Below are 27,228 nucleotides of genomic sequence, written 5' to 3' on the forward strand. Positions count from 1 at the left end.
CCACCTCAATGCATCACCAGTACCTCAAATTCAACATGCTCAGAACTAAATTCATCTCTCCCAACACTTCACATCCACTTATTTTTTCTTTATTCTCCTTTCTGGTGACTGCACCTGTAACCCAAAGCCAGAACCCAGTAAGAACTCATCCTTTTATAACCATCAAACACTATGTCCTCTCATTTATACAGTCCACCTTTCTAATACTTCTTTTCTTCACTTGCCGTCCTGCTTCAGTTCATTACTTCATCACTTCAGTTTAGTTAAACAAGGTTACTAAATTTAAACTTATTCTGAACTCCTTTAAACATTCCTAACTAGTATTCATTCCTCCAATTTTACTCCTCTCCAGCCAAAACTCTAGATTGCTACCACAGACTAACTACACTCCATCCTTTCACTCTCCTGGCTTAGATCTTTCATTACTTTAAGCTGATTACTATGTATCTGGAAAAAATTCCAAGCTCCAAAGAACAGTAGTCTCGCCTTATCCAAGTTTTTACTTTCTGCTATTTCAGTTATCAGTGGTCAATCGTGGTCCTAAGTATAAAGATATTTTGAGAGTGGGAGAGAGAGACCCCATTCACATAACTTTTATTACAGTATGATATTGTTATAATTGGCCTATTTTATTATGTTATTATTGTTATTCTCTTACTTTGCCTAATTTATAAATTAAACTTTATCACAGGTATGTATGTATTGAAAAAATCATAGTGGACTGGCCAGTTAGCTCAGTTGGTTAGAGTATGGTACTGATAAATAACACATCAAGGTAAAGAGTTTGAATCCCCTTACCAGCCAGCTACCAAAAAGAAAAAAAAAAGAAAAAAACAAGAAAAAAACATAGAACATATAGGGTTCGGATACTATTATCAGTTTCAGGCAACCACTGGGAGTCTTGGAATGCATGCCCTGCAGATAAGGGGGAATTCCTGTCCAGACCCTGCAAGACATAGGCTCTGCATCCCTCTCTACCTTCATCTCCCTCCATTACTCTCTTCACAACATATATTCCAGCAATACCAAGCTATCTGCCGCATGCCATTTTATGACTCCTCAATAACATTCCCTCTGCCTAGAATACTCTCCAACAATAAAAACCTGATTGTTTTAAAAAGCCCATCTTTATGCACCCTCAATCTTCACCTCCTCCATAAAACCCAACTCTCTTGCTTAATCCTGAGTAAAAACAATCATCCCTAAAGTATCCATGACTTGTGCTTGTGTCTTTCATTGCATATGCTGGTTACACTATACTGTCGTTTTTCTGTCTACATGCAGGCAGGCCTTTATTAGACTCTGTACTTCCTGAGAGTGATGACTGACAGAGAGCCTGCACATAACATACATTCAGTACAGTTTGCTAAACCGAACCCAGGTGTCTAAGGACAAATCCAGCAGTTATTTCCTAAGAATCCAAGTACTTGGAGTCTCAAAAGAACTTAAGCAATTTTTTTTCTAGACTACAACATCACCTGGTATTCAGAAATTATAAAAAAAAAAAATTCCTTCCTAGGTGCTGGCCAGTTAGTTCAGTTGGTTAGAGTGCAGTGTTATGACACCAAGGTCCAGGGTTCAGATCCCCGTACTGTCCAGCTGCCAAAAATAAAAATAAAAAAATAATTCCTGCCTTGCCACAAATAGAACTGGCACATAACCCTCTGAGAGGTGAATAATCTAGAAGAGAATATTAAATCACACAGAACACACCAATCAATGCTAAAAGGATACATAGCAAGACTCAAGTTCAACAACCACATTAAATCTCACTCCAAGAAACAGTGGACTTGGCTCAACTAGTGAGGAAAATAAAATAAAGAAATAAGTAACATTTGTCTCTGAGACTACATAATAAGTATATCTAACTAAAATCCCTCTCATTGCCAAGGCTGTCCAACATAACCCAAATGAGAGTTAACAACCTATTCCAACAAGTTGATTTGTTGGCACATATATACACTCAATATATGTTTGCTTAACTGTCACTCCTTGGCTCATCCTACAGAATGTAGTGACCCAGACCCAAGTAAGAACATTTAAAATCACTCACTGATTCCCTAAAGAACATTTCAGACCAAATGCCAGTATAATAACATATCCCTGTTCAGTCAAGCAGCCAACATAGTTTTTTAATTACAGAAGGTAAGAGAACAAGTGCTCAGGAGCCACAGATGGTGCCTGATTGGATGCTTTACTTCCAGGGGTATAAACACATCTAATTTTTAAACCTTAAAATGGTGACAAAGATTCAGGTCCATGTGTCATCCAAATCATGACCTCAGCCAAGTTTACACTGGGTCAATTAAGGAGTATATTCACAGCTTTGATATCGATTTTATGTAGTAATAAAGATGATGATAAATACATTTCATACAAGTAAAATGTAACGTTTCAAGGTCAAAGCCCCAACAAAACAAAAAATAAGAATAAGCAATTTCCAGTTGAAATCTCTGAAGAATTCCACTTACTAAAAAACTTTCCTCAGTCCTCAGGCGTGGAGCTGGGGGAAGCCGAACCCAGCCACAACCAGGTAAAGAGCACAACAAAAACACCATTTCCACATGGGTAGCCCTCCGTAGCCATCACAATTGCCATGGCTGCCGCAAAAGCAGCTAGTCTCTGTAGCAGCAGTCACAGCCACCATGCACATAGCACGCCAAACTCTCAACTTCATTGACACAAGGAGAGACACCAGCAGAGACCAAAAAGAAAGAAAGAAAAAAAAAAACAAACCAAAAAAATAAAGAAGAGGTCTTCTCTCTCCACAAAGCACACTCCAGAGTAATAGAAGCAGCATCTGATTTAGAATAATAGGGGAGGACTTGATCACACCTGTCTCAGTACTGGACAGATCATCTAAGCAGCAAACCAACAAAGGAACAGTTAATCTAACAGATGGACAGAATAAATCTACGGTTATTAGAGGGGAAGGGGTGGGGGGGAGATTGGATAAGGGGCATGAAGAATAAGTATGACTTGTAACAATGAATATACTAATAAAAAAGAAATTTAAAAAAAAACAAATAAAAATAAGGGTAACCACTGAGAAAAAAACCCCAAAACTACAGAAACGCAACTACATCAAACTAAAAAGCTTCTTCACAACAAGAGACACATCAACAAAGTGGAGAGACAACCACAGAATGGAAGAAAGTGTCTGCAGACTACACATCAGACAAGGAGCTAGTACCTAAAATATATAAGGAACTCAACAAAAAAATAAATAAACCAATTAAAAAATGGGCCAAGAACCTGAACAGACCTTTCCCAAAAGAAGACATACAAATGGCCAACAAGCACGTGAAAAAATGCTCAAAATCACTAATCAAGGAAATACAAATTAAAACCACTATGAGACACCTTATCCCAGTTAAAATGGCTATTAACAACAAGACAGAAAATAACAAACGCTGGCAAGGATGCAGAGAAAAGGAAACCCTCTTACACTGATGGTGGGAATGTAAATTGGTACAGCCATTGTGGAAAACAGTATGAAGTTTCCTCAGAGAACTCAAAATAGTTCTACCTTATGACTCAGCTATCCCACTACTGGATATATACCCAAAAGAAATGAAATCAATATATCAAAAAGACACATGCACTCCCATGTTCATCACAGCACTATTCACAATAGCCAAGAGATGGAGTCAACCTAAATGCCCATCAATGGATGAATGGATAAAAAAACTATGGTATATATACACAATAGAATACTATTCAGCTGTTAAAAGAAATGATATCCTATCATTTGCAGCAACATGGATGGAAATGGAAACCATCATGTTAAGTGAAGTAAATCAGGCATAGAAAGACAAATACCATACGATATCACTCATATGTAGAATCTAAAAAAATTTTAAAAAGTGGTTCTCATAGACGTAGAGAATAGAATAATGGTTAGCAGAGGCCAGGAGGGGAGGAAGATGAGGAAGAGGAGAAGGGGTGGACTAATGGTAGAAAACTATGGTATCTACCCTAAATGATTTATTGTGCAGTATATGCATGTATTGAAACAACACACTGTACCCCACAAATATGTACAAGTAAATGTTAAAATGTAAATTTAAAAAAAAGAAACATATGGGTCATTTAAATCTGGTTACATATAGTTGCTAAAAGGAATGTTAAAAGACAGAGCTAATTATTGTTGTTTTCTTTGCATTCAGAAAGTCAAACTGCCAGTTTGTCAATGCTGTCCAGAACTACATTGTGCCAAATACAAGTACAAAAAATCTAATCAAGAACACAGAGCTGTATCCAAAAACAGATTAACACAGTGCCTGAAAAGTTCAGAACTAAATTGACTTTCTTAATATGGAAGACACATAGCTACATTATATTTATTATAAACTTATATTCAGAAAACCCTGGTAGAGTTTATGTAGTTGCCAGTTTCAATCATGAAGATGATATTGGAATTACTCTAAAACATTAAAAATCATATTTAAATTTCTAATTAGCATAAATAAAACTGCCTCTATAAATTAATCATAAAGAGGAAAAGCAAATGGACTCATTCTTTTCTAAAAATAAAATTGATCTACATTTCAATGCATTACAATATTTATAAGCTTGTGTCCTATGCCATTCCAATAAAATCAGTAATAATTCTGGTAGACTGCTATTATTGTCATCAAACAGAGATGTTTCTAGTTACCCTAAAAGATAATATAATCTACCAGGTTTGATTATAAAATGTGCCCACTAGGAAAGTTTAATCGATTTTGTTCCACTGATAACATACAGGAAAGAAAGAGAAGAAAAGAGAAATATTATAAAATGACAGCACATATTACATGACCAAAAGAACAATTCAGGAGCTTTTAGAGGCACTTTTGTTTTTCTGCAAAGACAGATTACAAATCTTTTACAGGAATAAATCTATGCTTTCTTTTTTCTCTGAGTCACATTTTTCTGTTATTCATTTATTTTTAGCATTGCTTACCTATAACAAATGAAACTAAACTGCTAAATATTATATTAAAATAAAAATAAACAAAACAAAAACCACTCAACCACTCACTATACCATGTCAGGTTTAGCTCCTGGGCTATGGTCTGTCCCAGTCTCTAAGGGCCAGTTCAAATAGAGAAAAGCAAGCCACGAAACCCTGCTGCCATGGAAGGCAAAGCACCTCAGCCAGCGAAGAAAATCAAAACTGTTCCAAAGCAGACATTTACCTTCACTAAGTTTAGCAAACCAAATATGCCACAGATTTTGAAGTTAATTCCAAAAGAAGAGTTTCAAAAAGGTTTTAAGGCAGAGAAGAATGGAAAAGAAATGGTGGTGTTAGGTACAATTAGGGATTTTTAAGTCTGCTTCCACAAATGTCTTATCTTACATCATTTTTTCTGTTTGGTTTGATCTCTTATAAGTTAGCTGCTATTCTCAGACTGTTTGGGGTCTTTGGTCTCCAAGTACCTAGCTGGGTATGCAGAGGCAGAGCCTGCCAAGGGGCAGTTCTCACTGGAAGGTTTCAGGCTGTTTCACTGTGGGATACCCAAATGTAAGTCTTTTTTCCCTATTTTGGTTCATTTTCTCTAGAAGAGTATCCATTAATCTGGCAGGAAAGGAAATGGGGTGGAAAAATCCTGGTGCACTCTAGCAGCCCAGTCAAGACGCCTCATTCTTCCATCTGCAGCCTTTTCATTTAACTCTGGAGGCCAGCCCTTGTCTGTGCCTGGGAGATCAGGGAGGGCCTCTGGGTTCACCCCCTAGAAAAAATGCATCTCTAGTATTAAAATGGGAAGGTGATGGTCTCATGACAGACCGGCAGGGGAGAGAATCTTGGTATCTAACTGCTTTCAACCAACCCCAGATGTCTACCTTCAAAGACACCTGGCACTTCCAATTCCTAAGCCTTTTCAGGTTTCTGGGGCATAATTGGCTTTTTTATGGAATTCGACCCTGAAGGCATTTAGCTTTCAGTTTTCACTGATTAGTTAAGCTCATCATTTCTCAATACCTAACTTCCAAAATGTTATTAACAATGTGTTCCTTGGGCCGAGCCTGTGGCGCACTTGGTAGAGTGCTGCGCTGGCAGCGCGGCGACGCTCCCGCCGCGGGTTCGGATCCTATATAGGACTGACCGGTGCACTCACTGGCTGAGTGCCGGTCACGAAAAAAAAAACGACAAAAAAAAAAAAAAAAAAAAAAACAATGTGTTCCTTTCTCCTTCTCTTTAACCTAATAAGTATGTGACTTTTTAAAGTTCCTTTGCTGATTTTTTGGAGTTTCAGGAGAAAGTATAGATAAACATATATGTTTAATCCACTATGCTTGGAGTGAGTCCTACAATATAAACAATTTTTTAAAATAAATACCCATTGAACTATTTTATGCCAAGGAAATGGGAAATTCAGTTAAGCAAACCTTTTACTTGTACTTGTCACGTCCCTGGTCTCTTTTCTGCTCTCCACAGTGCTGCATTAACTGGTTACCAAGCTTCTCAGGCCCACATACCTTGTTCTCCCCAGCTCATGGCAGATGATCTGCCTCCTTCCTCCCCTCCGTGCCCAGAGCAGCCACCAGGCGCAAGAGGTAGTCTCTCTCAAAGCAAGCCTATACTCCCTGCTGTGCTCTTCATCCCAGCTCCTCCTACTTCCTTGTAACCTCTTTTCAGCATTTCCTCCCCCTCTGCAACGTCTATCTTCAGTCTCTCAATCTCCAAAGGCTTCTTCCCTTATTTAAAAAATAAACAACAATGAATTTGTAAAGAAACTATAATTGCCTTCCACTGGCAGCAGTCTGGTGAAATAGTTACTCCATTGAGCCCACTTGTACAAAACAACTAGTTCTTGGTTAAAATAACAATTTTTAGTGCACTGATGGACTTCCAGAGAGTAAATGAAATCTCTGACGACCCCCAACATCATAACCAAAAAGAACAACCACTGATCTGAATCCAGAGTAAAACACTGAGCAGTAAACAAACTCTAAGGCAGGGTGGTCCTGAGGACAAATGCCAATATGAATGAAGCCTACTATTGGGAGACTCAGTGGCCAGGAAGGGTACTTGAACTTGAAACATTAAGTCAAGAACCATTGAAGGGGGCTAAAGTGGCATCAGGTGACACAGCCCCCGGATCTCTTTAGAAGCAAATACAAATCCCTCCCTTATTTGGGGCTTCAGATTTAAACCAAATAAATATAATCAACATCATCAAATACATAAGGAAATTTGCAGAAACAAACAACAGATTTAGACCTCTAAGGCCTTAAAATATTGAATTTATATAAAATAAATATCAGTATTGCCTTGGCAAAATGGGGCATAATACCAAGAAGAGAAAAGGAAAACTCACACTGAAGGCAAAAGGAAAATGAAAACAATTTTGTCGTACTTCACAGTTTTGCCTAGGGCAGGTGTTGTCCCTTTTGACTAATTCTTAAAGGCATGGAATAGTGGAAAGAGCTATCTTCATATAATGATACAAATTCTCTCTAACAATCTGCTACCACATCATTCATAGCCTTTGGGAAATGTTCAAACACAAAATCTTCACAAATTTAGATTACAAACTGAGAGCTTACTGATAGTCACATTACTCTTCCAAAGACTGCTTCACTAAAAATGCCAGCAATATCCATCTGATCCCAGCAGTATTACAATGGATTGGAATAAGGAAAAAAATGTTGTATGCTATTATAAGCCAACATGCCTAAGATGCCTCCATTCACTTTGCTCAATTGTTTGCAAATGATCCTCTAGTTTTGTAAATTCAACCTTCAAACAACCTGTACTACTGTATATTATCTACCACCAGTCTTTCAGACACCTAATTCAGATATTCATGTGTCAGCTGATAGATGGATGTTTTCAGCTATTGCTTAGTGAAGTTCCATTCAGCAGTATCTGTGTAATCATTTAATTTTATTGCACTTTTACAATCTGTAAAAAAAAAAGATTGGTAGAGAATATAAAAAGAGTTTAAACAGTGAGAAGTAGAAATCTCAAACTAACATGTAAGACTAAGATAAAAATAAATACTATGCCAAAAGTCTTTAATCTTAAAAAGATGTTCACTGGACTTAAGTTGGTGGATAAACAGTAGGCTCAATTATAAATGAAAAGAACAGGGCTGGCCAGTTAGTGTACTTGGTTACAGAATGATGTTGGAAACATCAAGGTCAAGGGTTCGGATCCCCATACCAGCCAGCTGGGGGAAAAAAAAAGAAAAGAACAACATTTTAGAGCATGTATAAAATCCTGATTTGCTAACTACAAACAAAAGAAGGGGATGGTCTGTCAGTACCTGAACAGAATCACCAATCGTCAGACCACACAGATGGCTCTTTCAGTGTAATAACCATCTTCATCATGTGATCTATTGTTGAAAAAGTGTCACTTTTACACTGTCCCTACATTACACGTTACCTAGGATGTATTAAACAACCCCATGCTTCTCAAGCTTACATAAGAGCGGGGGGTGCAAGGGCAATTCTGGGAGGATATTTGGCCTCAAAATAAATACAGAATATCTCTCAAGTGCATCAATTTACTCACGGTAAGTAATAAAAAATAATTTTATATTAAAATAAAAATACTGTGCTAATTATCAAAATAGTAAATTAAACACATTCATCTCTTAAAACTCAAAATCAATGTATAAAGCACAAGCCCTGAAAATCAATGCTGAATGATAAACAATAATTGTGAAAGATGATGGAGTGGTTTGGATATAGTTACATTGAATTAATTTAATTCTACATAATTCTCACAAACATTCCCTCCTAGAATAAACAAAGTTCTTAACACTCAAGACACCAAAATTCTGCAGAATTTCTCATACATCAACATAGTTAATTTTTTCAAAATCCTTGATTAAGTCTGTGACCATCACATACAGTTACATGGTATGTTAGAGAATGTAACAGCTGATCCAGAAGGAGGATCAAGACTAGCGGAAAATCTAGCCATACTCAAAAGTAACTCACAGAACGTCTTAACTTTATTATGTTCCTTTCCTTCTTAAGGGCGAGAGAGAAAGATAGGAAATGTATTTTGCCTGTGATCAGTTAAGGGGGAAAAAGAAGAAATCCCAGTTTTTTCAATACCAATAATCAAATGTGGAGCCAAAAATGCCTTTTGTTTATTGAAATAAGTTTTGGTGAAATGACAAACGCTCAGTCTCTAAACATGGAGGGTTCAGTTTGCTTCCCATGCCTCATATCCCTTTTCCAAGGTAGCCTGATAGACCTTCTATAAAATGTGGCTGCCTGTTTCCTTCAAGCAGAATCTGAAAGGTACAGCTAGAAGAGGACAGCACAAAATGCAAAAAAGAAAATTTTACCTAAAAAGAAAGAAAACAAAAGAAAAAGAAAAAAAAACTTTTTCTATAATGGAACCACAGAGTCACTTCCCCTGAGAAGCAGACAAAGCAAGCATTTTCATCCAAGGAAAATACACATGCAGCAGCCCCCAAATACCTGGGGCTCTCACAGTTATAAAATGGGAAGGGGGAAAAGATACAAAACATATACACATACACACTCCTATCTATATCTGCCTTTGGCTTAAAACAAAAAAAAATTACCTATGCTCACTGTCATTTTACTCACTCTTTATAGGAACTCACTCATTACTTCATAAATTATAACATGGCATATTATTTGAAATTTTAACATTTTTTTAACAGCATCAAAGAGAATTTTAGTACAGTATCTACACATCTCTCTCTCTCTCTCTCCCCTTCCCCCATCCCCCCAAGCTAATGAGGTAGCAATTTATACTAACTCAAAACTGGGCAAAACAATGAATGATTTTCCATCAATAGGTCTTGTAGAACAAAAGGGATAACAAAAAATAAAACTTCTAAAATTAATATTAATATGCTTATTTTATTCAATGAAAGAATCATAGTTAAAGTTATCACATTTTATCTCTGAAATGAAGGATAATAGCTTTAAAAGAAGAGTAGAACATCATGATTTAGCTTCTCTGCAGCCAGTCAACTACATATTTGTTTGGAAGGAAACTTTAGAGCACTTAAGAAACAAACTTAATTTTGACATTTTTAATTCAGCAGACTGTTAAGGAATAAACTTAAATAAAGATAAATAAAGACACATAAACTTAGCCCATATTTAGTCAGTATCACTGGAGGAAAAGAAAAATTTTCTGCATAAATTAAGCAGAAAACATAAAACAGAAGATTGCTGATATCTCATTCAAACACAAACTGGACTTTGCTCATCTACCCCCATACTTGGGAGAACATATGTAAATTCAGGCGAATTCCATTCAATCTACAAACTTCTTAGCAAAAAAATGAAAAGCTCTTGCCAGCTAAATGTCCCACAGACTTTGTATATTGCACTGCTACAAGGAAAGTGATTTCCTTCCCTATGATATTTGCCACCTTTCAGTTTCCTCCAAACCTGCAGAAGCACTTAGTGAGATTTTTACTTCATAGAAATGGAAGGAGACAGCCTCCTTAGACATGAACCTACAAAATGACTATCAAGGAGGTCAGACATAGAAATGATGTTAAGTCATTAGACTATAAAATCATATTTTCAAAGTGTGGGTCAAGAAGGATGTCCCCTTCTCTAACATGGAAATACACTGAGAATGAGAATGGAGAAAAAGATTACAGCAAAACAGAAATTTATATTCTATTTCCCCAAAACTGTTTCGTGATCTTTAAAGAAGCCATAAGGAGCCTAAAAAAAGGACTGTCCTAAGTTGTCTGATAGTATGTGGATCTCAGAAGAGAGAAGAGCTAAATGTACATGTGGTCATTCTACTATCTTGAGTTAGAAGTAAACTAGTATTTTGTTGTAGTGTGTGATTTCATTTGTTTGAAATGTAACATAATCCCTTAGTATATTTAAATGATAATAACCAGAATTTCTGTAAGATTTTTGCCACTTAAAAAGTGTTTTAAGGCTGGCCAGTTAGCTCAGTTGGTTAGAGCACAGCCTTGTAATACCAAGGTCACGGGTTCAGTTCCCTGGACTGGCCACCTGTTTTTTTTTTAAAAAAAGAAAAAGTGTTTTAAGAAGTGCTTGCATTCAGATCCCCCTACTGGCCAGCTGCCAAAACAAACAAACAAAAAAAAGTGCTTGAGTGCATAAAAGGTTAGCTTTCCACAGAATATTTTCTACCTTCCCACACACTGTTTTTAAAAATTCTAGAATTAAAGAAATGTTTCACAAGTGGACATGGATATACCAAAAAATTAGTACATTGTGATTTTGACCTGGGTGGGCAGTAAATCCTTTATGTGTTTGTTTCCCTTTGCCAAGGTTTGACTTTGACATTTAAAAACAGGTATTAACACTCAGTAGAGAAAGAATTACTCCTAAGTGTATGAAAGTAAGTGTAACTACATACATGCATGAAACCCACACAGCACACAGGCCACAATTAAAAGTATAAACATTACTAAGTTCTTCCAACACCCACTCCTCTCTAGGAATTGACAACATTTGACCCTGAATCAAATATTAGATCCCTGTCAATCTTATGAGAGCAAAGATGTATTCTGAAAACAAAACTCAGAAAACTGAAGAGTGACACTGCCTCTGCCCTCAGAAAGGGAAGTTAGCATAATGGGTAAATGCAGAACACTGCATTCCCCGTATTTCATTTGTTAATAATCATATTTTACTCTTTGACTTTACAGGTTACAAGTTTCAACACTAAGAACTGAAACATCGGCATTTGAAATTGAAAACTATAGGCCCTGGCAAAAAAATAAAAATAAAAATAAAATCTCAGCAATATCAGGAGAAAAAGGTAACCTTTCTCTGTATCTTCAGAAAAAGATGAGACCAGCATCATAAAACTGTCCTTGAAAATGTTATTTCTGATAAAGCAGTCCCAAAGACACCCAGACTCAGACATTGACATTATGTCCTATAAAAAAGTAACCTTTAACATTGTAGAGGTAGGGCTAGGGTCTGGAGCTCACAGACCCCTCGAGCCTGTTCACAAACCCTTCATACATAGGTCTATAAGCTAGGTAACAGGAAAAAAGTCCTTTGACCCTTGGTTGAAGAGATAATAGTCTTTATTCAGCACACACACATCTAAAAGCTAGGCAGTACAAAGAGAAACTCAGAAACTCAACTGCTACTGGCAAAGTCCAAAGAAAAACTGAGCAGCTGCCAGCAAAGTAAACATGTTCTATTTTTAGATGCAAGCTCTACAGGCCAGCTTCTGCTTCACAAACTGAAGAGCACACAATAGCAACAAAACTAAAAAGATACACTGGCGCACATGACACTAACTCCACCCACACACAACTTGTTTACAAGAAATGTGCTGCACCACCCCTAAAGGAACCTGAGTCAAGGAGCCTGACTACATTATTCTATTTTCCCCACAAACGTAAAATCTGTAATTCTGATTAGCAGTCTCCCTTAATAATGTACTACACTGTCAATTTAAAATTGACACATGTTTTTGAAAGGAATGTTGTATTTTTATTTTACTTCCTTCTTCCACATGCATGGAAGTCAAAATAAGTAAAAACCCTTGATCCTACTGGCTTTATTATTAAAAACGAGAAAAAAAAAACTTTGAGAGTCTTGGCTCATTTAAATTAATACAGGAAAAGAAAGTAACAGTGTCAGGTCACTTAAAAATGAAAATTGTAAGAGGAAAACTAGCGTTCTAAAAACTACACTTTTAAGGACTGGCTGGTTAGCTCATTGAAGAGAGCACGGTGTTGATAACACCAAGGTCAAGGGTTCAGATCCCCTTACTGGCCAGGTGCCAAAAAAAGAAAAAAAAAAAAAGAAAAAAAAATTATACTTTTATTCCTCAAATTTATCCTTATATGTTACACATGCTATACTCAGAACATCTACAAAGGCAATACTTACAGTAACTGCCAGGAGATTTTTCTTCATAAGTAAAATGAAGTTGTAACTCCTCTTCTGACATCTCACAGATGAACACTTTCAGCAAACAGCAAATAATAAACAAAGCATTGTGAGTCTGCCAAATAAAGATGTGGCTAGAGAGAAAAAACCAAAATCACACAAGAATCAATACTTAACCACAAGCGCAATAAGTCTATTTCTAGACCATGATTACTTCATGATTTGTCAACCATTTTGCCCATCCTATTTGTAATATTAGAACAATGTCCATATCTTTCAATGGCTCATGATTCCATTGGACCAGTGATATCTATTACATCTTACTTCATATTTCACTTTGTGTATTCTACTTAGTGAGTCGACTTAATAAAAATACTTATTGATGCCTGTAGACATGACTGCTCTTCATTCTTAACTCTATAGTTGTCCCACATAAAGGCAATTAAAAGAAAGCTGAAAAATCCAAAAATATGCTAAGACAAAGAAAATATATACAAATATGTAATCAAAATTTTAAATGAGGCATTACCATCAGCACAGTACTTGCTATTTATTGTTGATGACCATGAACTAGCAAGAAAAATTTTAACTGGATTCAGTATAATTTGTTTAGAAGCAAGACAATGAATAATCTTTTAAAAGACTGCCATCCAAAAAATGGTTTTAAAAAATGCTTGAATGCATAAAAGGTTAACCCTTCCATTGAATGTAATATGAAGAAAATAAAGGAAATAAAGGGGGAAGCAAGAAATTGGCTAATGGACATAAAGAATGATTATATACTGTAATGATGAATATGCTAATTATCCTGATTTGATCATCACACAGTATTAATAATCAACTCTGTACACCATGAATATATATTATCAATTATGTTTCAATAAAAATAAATAAATAAATAAAAATAAAGGCAACGGATATGGAATGAAATGATACCCCAACAAAGTCATTATTTCAACTACATATATCAGCAGTTATAATGGGAGAAATTACTTTTTTTTAGTGATAATTACATCACTATTAGTCTTCTTAATATATTTCTAAAGATTATCTAAAATGCTGAAATCAAACAGATTCTGGAATTTATAATCTCACCCCAATGACTTAGACACTAAACTAAAACCTCTCTCTTTTACCTTTTTCCCTTAATAATGAGAATAATTCCTTTACAAGGGTTTTCAAAACACCACAGTCTATTTCCACCAATAAATAAGAAATAATATTCATATTGTTACACATAAAGCAAAAATGATTTAATCAGCCAGCTTACTTCTGACATTCTGCTGAAAGTTTTAGTTCTTTGGTTCTAGAAAGGAAGACCTTAATTAGTGCACCAAGATTTCCTGTTCGAGGATTGTTTTCAACTGCAAGAGAAGAAAAGGTTTTAAAAAGTTAAGAACTGAAACCAAAATAAGCATATCATAACATTTCTAAAACCAAATGTCAAATTGAAATTGCTCATCGACCAACCTTATTGCCAATTTCACACAGAATTAGGGAAATAAGCAATGAGAGAAACTGCTATTCTTATCTCTTAATTGTGAACATCAAAAAATGATTTGCAAAATGAAAATGATAGAAACAATAGAAGAAAGTAGCCATCTCATCGCAGATTATTCTTAAAAAGTTGTAAAAAACTAATAGATATATTCAATTTACACATATATATCTTTCTCTTTAGAAAAGCAGATATTCAAAAAAACTGGAAAATTGATATCAATATGCCCAGTATAAGAATGTAAAAAATCATAAAAGCAAAACTCTATTCAGATCATCACAAATCATTCTAATGAAAAATAAAAATACACAAACAAAGCAATGTGGCTAAAGGGGGAACTATTTGATAAGATAAAATTTTAAAGAATTTGTTTAAAAAATTTTTTTAAGTTTAAAAGATGGGCATTTCAGCAAAGCCAGCCTAAAGAATTGAGAGAATACTATACTGGGAATAGAAGACCTGGTTTCTAGATCCAGGTCTATAAATAACTAGATATCAAACCTCAGACAAATCACTTTACTTCTCCAACCTCAGTCTTCTCATCTGTAAAAGAAACAGCTAACATATATTGAACAATATATACTAAGTGCTTTACATGTATTATCTTATCTAATGCTCACAACAACCCCACAGGATAAGCACCAATATTACTTCCACTTTACAGATCCTCACCTGTGGATTGTTACTTGCTTAAGGACAGACACATGCTTATCTACTGGCTTAAATCCTTGGTTCTAGACTGCTGTTACACCAACCTCTATAACCAAGGAATTGGGCTTAATGAAACTATAAAGTTCTATTAGGTTACAGAGCAAGTCATAGAAGCACAGAAGTTAAAAATCTACCAGAAGGGAGAGACTCTTAAGTCAGAAGACTTAATTTCACTAAAGATGACAGAGGCTCAGAAAGGTAGTGTTGGGCCCAAAATCAACATGTTAGTGACAAGTGCAGTTGTTACTCCTTATCAACAGTTTTCAAAATGTGAGATTCCAGAGTTCTAGATATTTGTTTCTCTTTTGATGTATATTTTTAACTATTTTGAAAACCAGAAATGCAAACACTCAAACACATGAACCTGTGCTGCCAGTAGAAATCATTTTTATGCAGATCTCAGAATTATGCATATATTTGAACTTCTTGAATTGTGTCAAAGATTTGGAAAGACAGAGTTCACGAGAATTTTTTTTTTTTTAAATCCAGGTCCACACATACGAGGGTACTTCAAAAAGATCGTGGAAAAACAAAATTAAAAGGTAATACAAATCTTTCCATGAACTTTTAAAAATATCCTTGTATATACTTTAAAAAACACATGGGAATAAGTACACCATTAGAGCATACCTGCATAACTCAACTTCTACCTGCTGGAAATTCGTTGTCACAGCTTGAGTCAATGCAAATAACTGCTTAACGTTCTCATTTTGATGAAATGTTGTAGCGCCTTGCTAATCCAAGTGTGGTTCAGGGACTAGCAGCAATAGCATTATCTGGGAGCTTGTTGGAAGTCCAGAATCCCAGGTGAACTCTACACATACTGAGGTTGACAGTGCATCTAAAAGCTTAATGTACATTTAAATCATACGGCATTCTTATTAAACTGCAAATTTTGATTCCAAATGTGTGTAGTATGACCTGAGATTCTGCATCTCTAACAGTCTCCCAGCTGGTGCCCACCGCTGCTGGTTAGAGAACACCACTGTAGCAAGGTGAAACATTTCTGTGAGGGAAGTTTTTGTACAGCGTTCATAATCAAGGATATGTGATTAGATATAAGATATCATGAGAGTTTCACTTTGAAACCGAAATTTTGTAATCCTCTTTCAAGCTTTGATTTTAGTTTAATGAAATACCCTGAGATTTCAGGATAAACTGTCATAAAAAAAAGTAAACAGTTAACGTTTACAAGCGCATCTCTGTAGGACTTAATATTACCTAGCTATTATAAACCAAATCAAAACACTAAAACAAATTAAGCTGAGGCTGATACGACTAAAACCATCATTCAGACTCAACTTCAAAATCTGTTCATTCGACAGCCCCTTTATTACTAAGTGACATTATAAGTAATCGTTTGAATTTATAAATGGTTAGCTATTTAAAAAACAAAACAGTCATTATAGTGTAGTGTTGGTAACACCAAGGTCAAGGATTTGGATCCCCGTATCAGCCAGTCACCAAAAAATCAAAAATAATAAAAATAAAAAAATAAAAAAATAGGGCTGGCAGGTTAGCTCAGCTGATTAGAGTGTGATTTCCTCCCACAAACCCATAACCCAGTCTAACCATGAGAAAAATATCAGACAAACTCAAATTGAGGGATATTCTGGACATTACCCTACCAGTACCCCTCAAAACTCTAAAAATCATCAAAAATGAAGAAATTCTGAGAAACTCTTACAGATCAGAGAAGGCTAAGGAGACATGACAACTAAATGTCATGTGGTATCCTGAGCAGGATCCTGGAACAGAAAAGGGACATTAGAAGAAAACTAGTGAATTGGATAAAGTGTGCAGTTTGGTTAATAGTTAATACTAATGTTGATTCCTTAGTTGTGACAAACGTACCATACTAAAGAAAGATGTTCACAACAGGGGAAACAGGTGGGTGAGGGGTATACAGGATCTCTCTATACCAGTTTTGCAACTTTTCTGTAAATCTACAGCTATTCTAAAATTAAAAGTTTGTTTTAAAAATCTCAATAGATAGATTTAATAGCAGATGAGACACACAAGAAGAAAGCATTTAATAAACTAAAGATAGGTTAATAGAAAATATCCTATTGAAGGTCAGAGAGAAAAAGAACATAAAACACAAAAAAAAGAACCTAAAAGGGATATGTGACACAATGAAAACATTTAACAGAAGTATAACAGAAGTCTCAGAAGGAAAGGAGATACAGAATAGGACAGAAATAATACATAAACAGAAACTGGCTGAACATTTTCCAATACTGATCAAAGACATCATCAACCCACAGATTTAAGAAGCTCTATAAACCTCAAGCAGCAAAAAATAAAGAAAACCTCTCCTCAGCACGTCATTCTATAACTGCTGAAAACCAAAGGACAAAGAGAAAAACTTAAAAGCTGCCAGAAGAAAAAAAACCTATTATTTTCAAATAAGCAACAATAAGATTGACAGTTTTCCTCTTAACAAAAACAAGAGAAACCAGAAACTAATGGAATGACACCTTTAAAGTATGGAAAAGAAATTGGTTAGAGCACAGTGTTATAATAAATACCAAGGTCAAGGGTTCGGATCCCCATACTGGCCAGCCGCCAAAAAGTAAAATTTTTTAAAAAATAAAACACAGAAAACAAATTAATTAACCTAGAATTCTACACCCAGCAAACATATCCTTGAAAAGTGAAGAAAAAATAAAGGCATTTTCAAACAAAAAAAAAAGAGAACTGTTGTCAGTACATAGGTGCTTGAAAAAAAATTTTTTTTTAAAAAGGAAACTAAGCACATCCTTGTAGCCCTTAAAGTTGACATACATTTATATTTATTAACATGAAAAAAAGTTCTTGACATACTACCAAAAAAATAACATGGAAATAATACCATTTATATAAAATTGTGCATATAAATCATTATACATAGAATGCTCTGGAAAGAATTTTGTCACGCAAGACTAGCTTTGGTAATTTCTGTGTTATTCAACACAGGACAATTTTTATTTTAGTCCAACCACTGTATTGTTGGAATTTTTGGCAATAAACGTGTATCTTTTTTGCTGTTGCCAAAAGTATTTTTTAAATATATAATAACACACTCCTAATATAATGTCAAGTGAAAAACATAGATTAAAATAATTTGTGTGTGTGTATGGTGGATGATATATATGTAAGTGTATACCCATGGAATAAATAGAAGACAATACACAAAAATATTAACAATGACTATGTCAGGGTGATAGAATTATGAGCAAGTACTGCCTTTTTTCATGTTAGTATGCTTTCCATATTATATATAATTAGTAAATATTACTTTCAATTTTTAAAATGTAATTTTTATAACAACCCAAGGTCACCTTAAAAGCCATCATCACAATAGCTGCATTAACGTCACTGTTATGTAAAACTATTTAACTTTCAGTATTAAACTGCCACATGGTTTTTTTTTTTTTTTTCCCTCCCTCCCGCCCCCTGCCACATGGTTTTTGAAAGCCAGCTCTATTTAGCACAAAATTCTCCAATCTATGGTTATAATTCAAGCCAACTACTACAATAACACCTCTATCACTACCAACATAATTTGTTTTTAAAAACAAAAGTATTTCATCAAAGACTGTTTCTAGCAAAATAACTTATATGGGAGTCACCCATATAGCTTATGTGGAGTTTATCCATATAGCTTGATTTAAAAATAGAATATTGTTATCATTTATTAAGCTCCTGTATACGGACACATTATTTCTAATTTTCAAAGCAACAATGCAATATAAGTACAATTATCTGCATTTTTAAAAGCATATACATTTCTTTCCAATTGCTACCAACTTGAAAGTAAAGCATTTGGAAACAAGGCCTGAAAAATGTAATATCTGTTGATATAAATGGTGAATGATGACCAGATACTACACATTATACTAGATATTTCATGTCATCTAATTTTTTTCCTTCCAGAAATCCTATAAAATAGTTGTTCTTAGTCTCAATTTAGATGGAAAGTAAAGCTAAGCTAATAAGTAGCAGAACTGAAATTAAAATCATAAAACAATTCCAGATCCCATGCTCTTTCTCAAACATCAAGTTGTTACAGAGAAGCCTCAATATACAAGGGTACTTCAGAAAGTTAATCGTAAGATTCATACATATTTTAATTCTATTTTTCCATGACTTTTTGAAATACCTTTGTATATTCACAATGCATTTTAATTAGTAATAATTATTCTAGTTAACATAGCCAACAACAGCACACATATAGTCAGGGAAGTTGGCAAATCACAGGACAAAGGGTCCTATATTCTACATGAACTATCCATGCAACTATAAAACTAACTTAATATTTTTATTTTTCTTAATATTTCAAAATTCACAAGAACAAGCTGAAAGAGTATCTATGGCTTAGGAGAGTCCATTACCACTACTGCAAATATAGGCAACTATGTGTCTTATTACTACTGACTGAATGGTATCTTCTGGTAGCATCAGGGAGCACCATGAATAAAAATAATTGTTATTACTTTTGTTACCATCACCATCAAGAAGAATACATCACTTCATCAATTCACGTTATACTATCAAAATTTATAACAGAAAATTTGAAAAAAATGCCCCCCCCCCCCACACTTCCCCCTTACCTAAAGACCTGCAGACTGAAATGGTTGCCTCCTCCAAGAGTTTCAACTCAGTACTGGAAAGACAGAAGAAGAAAGGTAATTAATAAAATACTAAATATATACACACTAACCAGTTAAAAGAATATATAAAAATAAGAGAAAAATAATTTATAAGAAAAATATGGTACACAGTAGTGAACAATAAAATCAGCACATAAAGCTAAGCTTCAATTTTCAATAAATTAGGAAACTTACTATAATTCCTAATATGAGATTTCTAAAAGAGAAGACCATGGGGTACCCTGCCTTTCAGGCATTGGGATGGGGAGGAGACCTAGAAAATTTTAAGAAAGGCACTCCAAAGTAGAAATCACAAGGCAGGGGCCCATGCCCAATTCTAAAAGCAGTACTGATAATAGGACTGTAATTATTTAGAAAACATCATTATTCACACTTTCCCTTAAAAACAGAAGAAAAATGTCATTATTTTTAGGAGGTGCATGCAGTGTCATATGTCTGCAATACTTTCAAATAGTCCAATTACAAAAAAGAAAAAGGAAGAAACAAGGCAAGAAAATAAAGACAATGCGTTTATAAGCTTCAGTGGTTTACAATATATAGAAAGACAGAGACAGACACAAAAGACAGATAAAAATGTACAGAGACAGATGCAAATCGACACAGGAGGCACAGACAGAGGCAGAAATAAAACTCTTAGAAGAAAACATCCTTCTTGACATTAGACTTGACAATTATTTTTTCGATATGACACCAAATGCACAGTCATCAAAATAAAAAATAAATAAACTGAGCTTTATCAAAATTAAAAACTTCTTTGCATCAAAGTACTAACAACAAAGTGAAAAGCCATCCCATGGAATGGAAGAAAATATTTACAAATCATTTATCTGATAAGGAATTGATACCTAGAATATATTTTTTAAACTCCTGCAACTCAATAACAACAACAAAAAAACCAAACAACTCCATTAAAAAATGGGCAAAAGACTTGAATAGCCATTTCTCTAAGAGGATATACAAATGGCCGATAAGATGAAAAGATGCTCAACATCACTAGTCACTAGGGAAATGCAAATTAAAACCACAATGAGATACCACTTCACACCCATTAAGATGGCTGATGTTTAAAAAAAAAAAATATGGAAAAGTGTTGGCAAGGATGTGAAAAAATTGCTATAGTTTTGCATCGCTGATGGGCATGTAAAATGATGCAGCCACTATGGAAAAAAATACAGTGGTTCCTCAAAAAATTAAACATAGAATTACCATATGATCCAGCTATTCCACTTCTGGGTATATACCCTAAAGAACTGAAAGCAGGGTCTTTAAGAGATATTTGCACACTCATGTTCATAGCAGCACTATTGACAATAGCCAAAAGGTAGAAGTAATCCAAGTGTCCAGCCACAGATGGATCAATAAACAAAAAGTGGTACATACATGCAACAGAATAATATCATTTAGTCTTAAAAAAGAAGGAAATTTTGACACATGCTACAACATGGTTGAACCTTAAAGACATTATATAAGCGAAGTGAAATAAACCAGCCACCAAAAAAAAAAAACACCGTATGATTCCTCTTACATCAGGTCCCTAGAACAGTCAAATTCATAGAGATAGAAAGCAGACTGGTGGATGCCAGGGGCTAGGGAGGGGGGAAGGGGAAGTTAATGTATAAAGGGGAAGAGTTTCAGTAAAGGAAGATGAAAAAATTCTGAAGATGGATAGTGGTGATAGTTGGAAAACTACATGAATGTATGTAATGCCACAGAACCGTACACTTAAAAATGGTTACAATGGCAAATTTTATGTTGTGTATATTTCACCAGAACGTTTTTAAAATGTGCATTCCAACTCCCCTCAACTACTTACTAGATATGTGACCTTGGAGTAGTTTCCAAACTCTTTAGAAATAATAAAAGTACCATAATAGTCCTGCTGTTATGATTGAGTTATTTGTGTAAAAGCACTTAGAACAGTGCCTGGCACAAAGCAAGCCCTCAATAAATGACAGCTACTATTGATTCCAAAACGTAGTGTTTTTTCCCCTACTTCATAAATTAAAATAATGCCTTACATTTGCATAATCCTTTACCTTTCAAAGCACTTCAAATTTAGTAATGCATTTAAATCCCACAAAAACCTCTTCTAATGAGCAGGACCATTTAAAAAATCCTATTGTTAGATAGGCAGAATGAGGCTTCCTAGGAGTTTAACACTCCAGGAATCAGAAGTCTGGAAAGAATAAGAACCAGCTTTAGGGCCAACCCCGTGGCTCACTTGGGAGAGTGCGGTGCTGGTAGCGCCAAGGCCGCAGGTTGGGATCCTATATAGGGATGGCCAGTGCACTCACTGCCAGAGCGTGGTGTGGACGACACCGTGCTGAGGGTTGCGATCCCATTACTTGTCAAATAAATAAAAAGAATAAGAACCAGCTTTAGAGCCTGGTGACCTGGTTAAAAATTATGTGTTCTTTTCTGCCAGTCCACACAGCACAGCAAATCCTCCCAATAAGCAACTCTCGTGTGGCTGGTTTAAAAACCCCTACTCCCCAGGGTTCTCTGCTTCTGCTGATAAAGTGCACTTTTAGAAGGAGTGATCCAGAAGCATTAATAAGGATTTTGACAAGCAAATTTTAGAAAAACTGTAGAAGAAAACTGATGGCTTTTAGACAGTCCTTGAACTGTCCAATATGGTAGGTAAACACTAGCCACATATTGTTACTCACCACTTGAAATGTGGCTAGTCCAAATTGAGATGTGCTAGAATGTAAAATTACATACCAGATTTCAAAGATTTAAAAAGAATGGACAAATACTTCATCATTAATTCATCAAATTTGTCATTATATTCATAAAATTATAATATTTGGGATATATTGGGTTAAATAAAATACATTAAAATTAATATCACCAGTTTCATTTTACTTTTTCAATGTGGCTACTAGAAAACTTTAAATTACCTATGTGGCTTACTTTATATTGCCATTGGACAGAGCTGCTAGAACCTGCCTCCCAGCAACCGAAGATGATATCGTTTATAAGAAATATTATATATACACATAAAGCTAAAACCAAGAACTACTTAAGTGAATATGCCATTACCTTAAGAATCTCAAATTATATTCGTACTTTAAAAGATAAATATAATTTTTTCAAAGTTAAATCCTTAAGTTTTATCTAAGACCAATTTTTTTTGAATAAGATAACCTAGAAATGATCCTATGGTAAAGTAGTTTACGAGTCTAGTATTTATCACTATATTAGATATTTTTAGAGGGTCTGCCAGCCACACAATGTCTTTCACCTGCCTGTCATCTCCCCACCCTTTTTTCTACCTTCCCGCCTACTTTTCAGAGATGATCAGAGGCAGGCAGTTTTGTGCAGCATGGCCACAGCTGACTGGATTAGGGACAGAGATCTAACCTAAGCCAAGCCAAAGTCTTGATGAATGTGGAATTGAGATGGATAGACAGGCTTTCCATATGGCTGAAACTTGGCTGCAAAGCTGAGGGATATGGGAGGCCATCCAGAGAGATCCACCAAGAAGCAGAGAAAGCAATTAGTATGAAAGACAAATAAAAAGAGCCTTGCAGAGAGAAGCAGACATAAACAGAAAGGACTCTCAGAATTCCTGCTGGCATTCCAATTCTTGGGACCAGTTCTCCTTGAAGCCCAGTTGTGTTCCTGATCTTGGATTCTACGAGACACCCATGTCTCTTCATCACATATTCCCCTCTTTCTGGCATATGCTAAGTCAAATTGATTTTTGTTAATAACCAACAGACTTCTGATTAATAAATCACTGTGGTCAGATTTAATGATACACATTAGTAGTTGGCAAGAAGTGGGAACTATGAATTACTCAGTTTATTGGTTACTCAGACAAAAAGTAAAAAGTAAGGTATAAAATGCAAAAGATTGTAAAGAGCTTTATAGGTTAATAACTAGACTCTTGCATAAAATCTGTTTTGATAGTGCTTCTGCTTTCTTCAATGACACTCTCTTTTAAAACTGGCTAGAATCAAGAGCTTCAATTACATACACGTGGCTACAACCTTCAAAAGCTACTAAATTTGTTCATTCAGCAAACATTGCGTGGCTCCCTAGGACATGTTAAGCTCTGTGAAAGATGCTGTCCCTGCCTCCAGGCCACACGGAGGAATGAAGAAGCAGTCAGACTATTTGGTGCAGGGTAAGTACAAAGATCAAGACCAGCCCTGTTTGTGAGCTCCTAGTATGTGCATTCAACCTACCCCAGGAGGAATCAGGGAAAGATCTTGGAGGAAGTAACCATTCTGTCCTGAAGGAGCAAGCAAAGTCAGGCAGGCAGACAAAAGGGAACAGCATTTGCAGAGGCATGGCAGCCACCAAGAGCCTGGCATGTTCTGGGAACTGGAGGTGAATCAACACAGGGGAATGTCAAACTCCTAAGCTAGAGAAGTTTACCAGATGGCAGGAGTATGGAGTTCAGCCTCTCAGCTTTCTCTCAATAGAAAGGTACTGGGTATCCCAAAGCAAAAACAAAACAGGGCTCTGATTCATTTTTAATACAGTATTAAACTGAAAAGGTATTAATTCCAAAATATATTAGTGAGGTTGATTTGGACATCATTTCTTCCAGGAAACCTTCCTTGATCCCTTAAGATCAGGTGAAAAGCCCATTCTCTGCCCCAAAAGCACCCAATAATAAAACTGAGCTCACGGCAGTAAGATTGCCCAATTACTTGTCTGTGGCCCCTACTACATTGTGGGCTCCTCATTCATCACAGTATTCTCAGCCTGGTACAAAGCAGGCACTGAATAAAAATGTATTGAATGAATAGATGCCACTGTCACACACCTCATTACCAGAGAACAAAATTATTTTCCCTTGCTCCTTAAGAAACACTTCCTACTCTCCAACCCTCAAGGCAAGGTCTGTTCCCCAAGATTAAATTTTTATTAAAAGACATTTATTTGCTTCCAAATGTGAAAGAACACATCTCTTTGATGCAGTCTGACTTCTTTGTTAAAATCATCCCATCTTGCTTGGAAAGCTCCCCTTGTGGTGAGCCAGCCAGCACCTGCCATTCTGTGATTAGACCCCCACTCCAGGCCTGGGTCCTCTACACATGGGCATGATCTGAAACAGCAACACTGCAACCACCTCCTCAACAATCACCACCACCACCAGCCAGCACCTGCCATTCTGTGATTAGACCCCCACTCCAGACCTGGGTCCTCTACACATGGGCATGATCTGAAACAGCAACACTGCAACAACCTCCTCAACAATCACCACCTCCGGGTAGAAGCATGTTCAGTGCCCAGATTATAAACTCCATGAGAACAGGGAAAATGTCTCATTCACTCATGCATCCCCCACCATGCCGCCAGAGGAAAAACACTTGATAAATATCTATTAAATAAAAGTCATAGAACTGTTTGCAGCAGTATGCCTGCAATTTCTGCACTCCGAAGTGTTACTTATTGCTACAAAGGAAATCAGCCAGGCACACCCCTGCCAAAAGCAACACACTGATTGTTATAATAGAATTCCTTTCCTCTCATCCCTCCATCCTCCAATTTTCTAAACATCTTGGAACATTTTAAGAATAATCTGCTTTCCCATTTGCTTGATTTAGAGCTATAATGAGGTGGTAAGCAACTGGGGCAGTTGGTAACTGTTAGTGCCTGTTATAGGGATCTATGCACAGTACTGCTTTAGTTAAACAAATGAGCTCAGATATTCTGGCAGCAGGCAACTAACAAATCACCATTTGCAGTAAATAAAAGTAAATGGTACTTCGAAAATATGCCAATGTTTCCAAGACAATTACAATTAGAAACTGAATGCAGTTTCTAAAGGCAGATCTGTGGCACTGAAAACATGCAAAAAAAAAGGGGGGGGGGGGCAAAAAAGCAGTAGTCAAATATTCATACTAATTAAGATTACATAAATTAGTACCACACCAGAGTACTTCAAACTAACTGTATATATAAACTCCATACCTCCAGGGTCAATTTTAAAACTGTCAATAATGGGAGATTAGGGATAGTTAAAATTAGTAATCTCTTAGTCAAATGTTTACTGACCAAACTAAACTCTAGATAAACCACCATATTGATCCAATGACCAAATGGGGCTCTATCTGAAGCAATCCTTATGTGTTAGCAAATCAGAGCTATGCCACACTATCATTCTGGCTGAAACATAAACAGATGGGTCACAGAACAGGGACCTCAGTTTTGCTGGTGACATCCCAATGAACAATGAAACAAAAGGAACTGGAGCGCTATACCAAAGAAACACACACACACACACACACACACACACACACGCGCGCACGGAAAATCTCAAACAGGTGTAGGGATTTTTCCATAGTTTTAAGAACTGTAGCGCTAAGGCTAATGTCGGCATCCTGCTAACGTAGCCAATTGTTGAGCTATTTTACTTGCTCGTAATCCTGCACCAACTACAGGCCAATTGTCAAGCTAGGGCTAATGTCTGGAGCTCACAGATCCCTCAAGCCCATTCACAGACTGGGTGACAAACCCTTCACACACCAGGCTGTGTCCCTAGACCCCTCACATACCAGGCGGGGTCACCAGACCCCTCACACACCAGGTTGCATCCTCAGACCCCACACGCAGGTCTCTGAGCTAGAAAACCGGCCAAAAGGGTCCTTGGAGCCACAGGTTCCAGAGCATGGCTGAGGCACTAGATGCCAGCCAAACCACAGCACTGCACATGCGCACTAACTCCACTCACACAATTTGCTTACACCACCCCCATAACCGGACCCAAGGTGAGGGTCCCTGATTAAACTATTCTATTTTCCCAACAAGAACCTTCACTGGGCACCTGAAGGTAATTCAGCAAGAAAGTTGATAAGATTTTCACAACTATAGAGAAGTTCTTAAACCTTTACACCAACTAGACTACCTCTCAATTTAACCACTACCATCAATCAACAAAACTCATGCATACTTGTGGGTAAAATAGAACAGTTTTGTCAGGCCCCCTGCACTGAGGTCCAGTTGGGAGTGGTGCAGCACATTTCTTGTAAACAAGTTGTGTGTGGGTGGAGTTAGTGCACATGTGCCCCCATGTATCTTTTTAGTTTGTTACTATTGTGTGTTCTTCAGTTTGTGAAGCAGTGCTGGCCAGCAGAGAGCTCATGTCTAAAAACAGTTTACTTTGCTGGCAGCTGCTCAGTTTTTCTTTGGACTTTGCTGGTAGCAGTTGAGTTTCTGAGTTTCTCTTTGTACTGCCTAACTCTTAGACATGTGTGTTGAATAAAGACAATTCTTTCTTCAACCAAGGCTCCAAGGACCTTTTTGCCAGTTATCTAGCTCATAGACCTGCATGTGAAGAGCTTGTGAACGGGCTTGAGGGTTTTGTGAGCTCCAGACCCTAGCCCAAGCTCTACAACTGGCGTAGTCAGAGCAGGATTCTGAGCAGGTACAGGAGCCAAAAAGCCCTTGGAAGAAGGAGTAAATATGGCTACTTTTGAATGTGCTGTGCCTTACGGCCACTTTCCTGTTAACCGGGATCTGGTTGCTGCTCACTGTGATGCAAGGCAGCACAGACCAGGCACTACA

The 27,228-nt window shown here is 36.3% G+C and overlaps 1 protein-coding gene across 3 annotated transcripts in view; it reads right to left on the minus strand.

Annotated features, from left to right (window-relative positions):
- The window catches only part of DYM (dymeclin), a 389,485-nt gene that overhangs the window by 314,051 nt on the left and 48,206 nt on the right, over positions 1-27,228 (minus strand). For all 3 annotated transcript variants that reach the window (XM_063076501.1, XM_063076499.1, XM_063076500.1), the window contains exons 3-5: positions 19,642-19,694; positions 14,108-14,201; positions 12,838-12,971 (exon numbers count right to left, since the gene is read on the minus strand). In XM_063076501.1, the coding sequence (XP_062932571.1) occupies positions 12,838-12,971; positions 14,108-14,201; positions 19,642-19,694 (281 nt within the window). The remainder of the gene's footprint in view (positions 1-12,837; positions 12,972-14,107; positions 14,202-19,641; positions 19,695-27,228) is intronic.

The sequence above is a fragment of the Cynocephalus volans genome, chromosome 13 (genome assembly GCF_027409185.1).
Source record: "Cynocephalus volans isolate mCynVol1 chromosome 13, mCynVol1.pri, whole genome shotgun sequence".
NCBI lineage: Eukaryota > Metazoa > Chordata > Mammalia > Dermoptera > Cynocephalidae > Cynocephalus > Cynocephalus volans.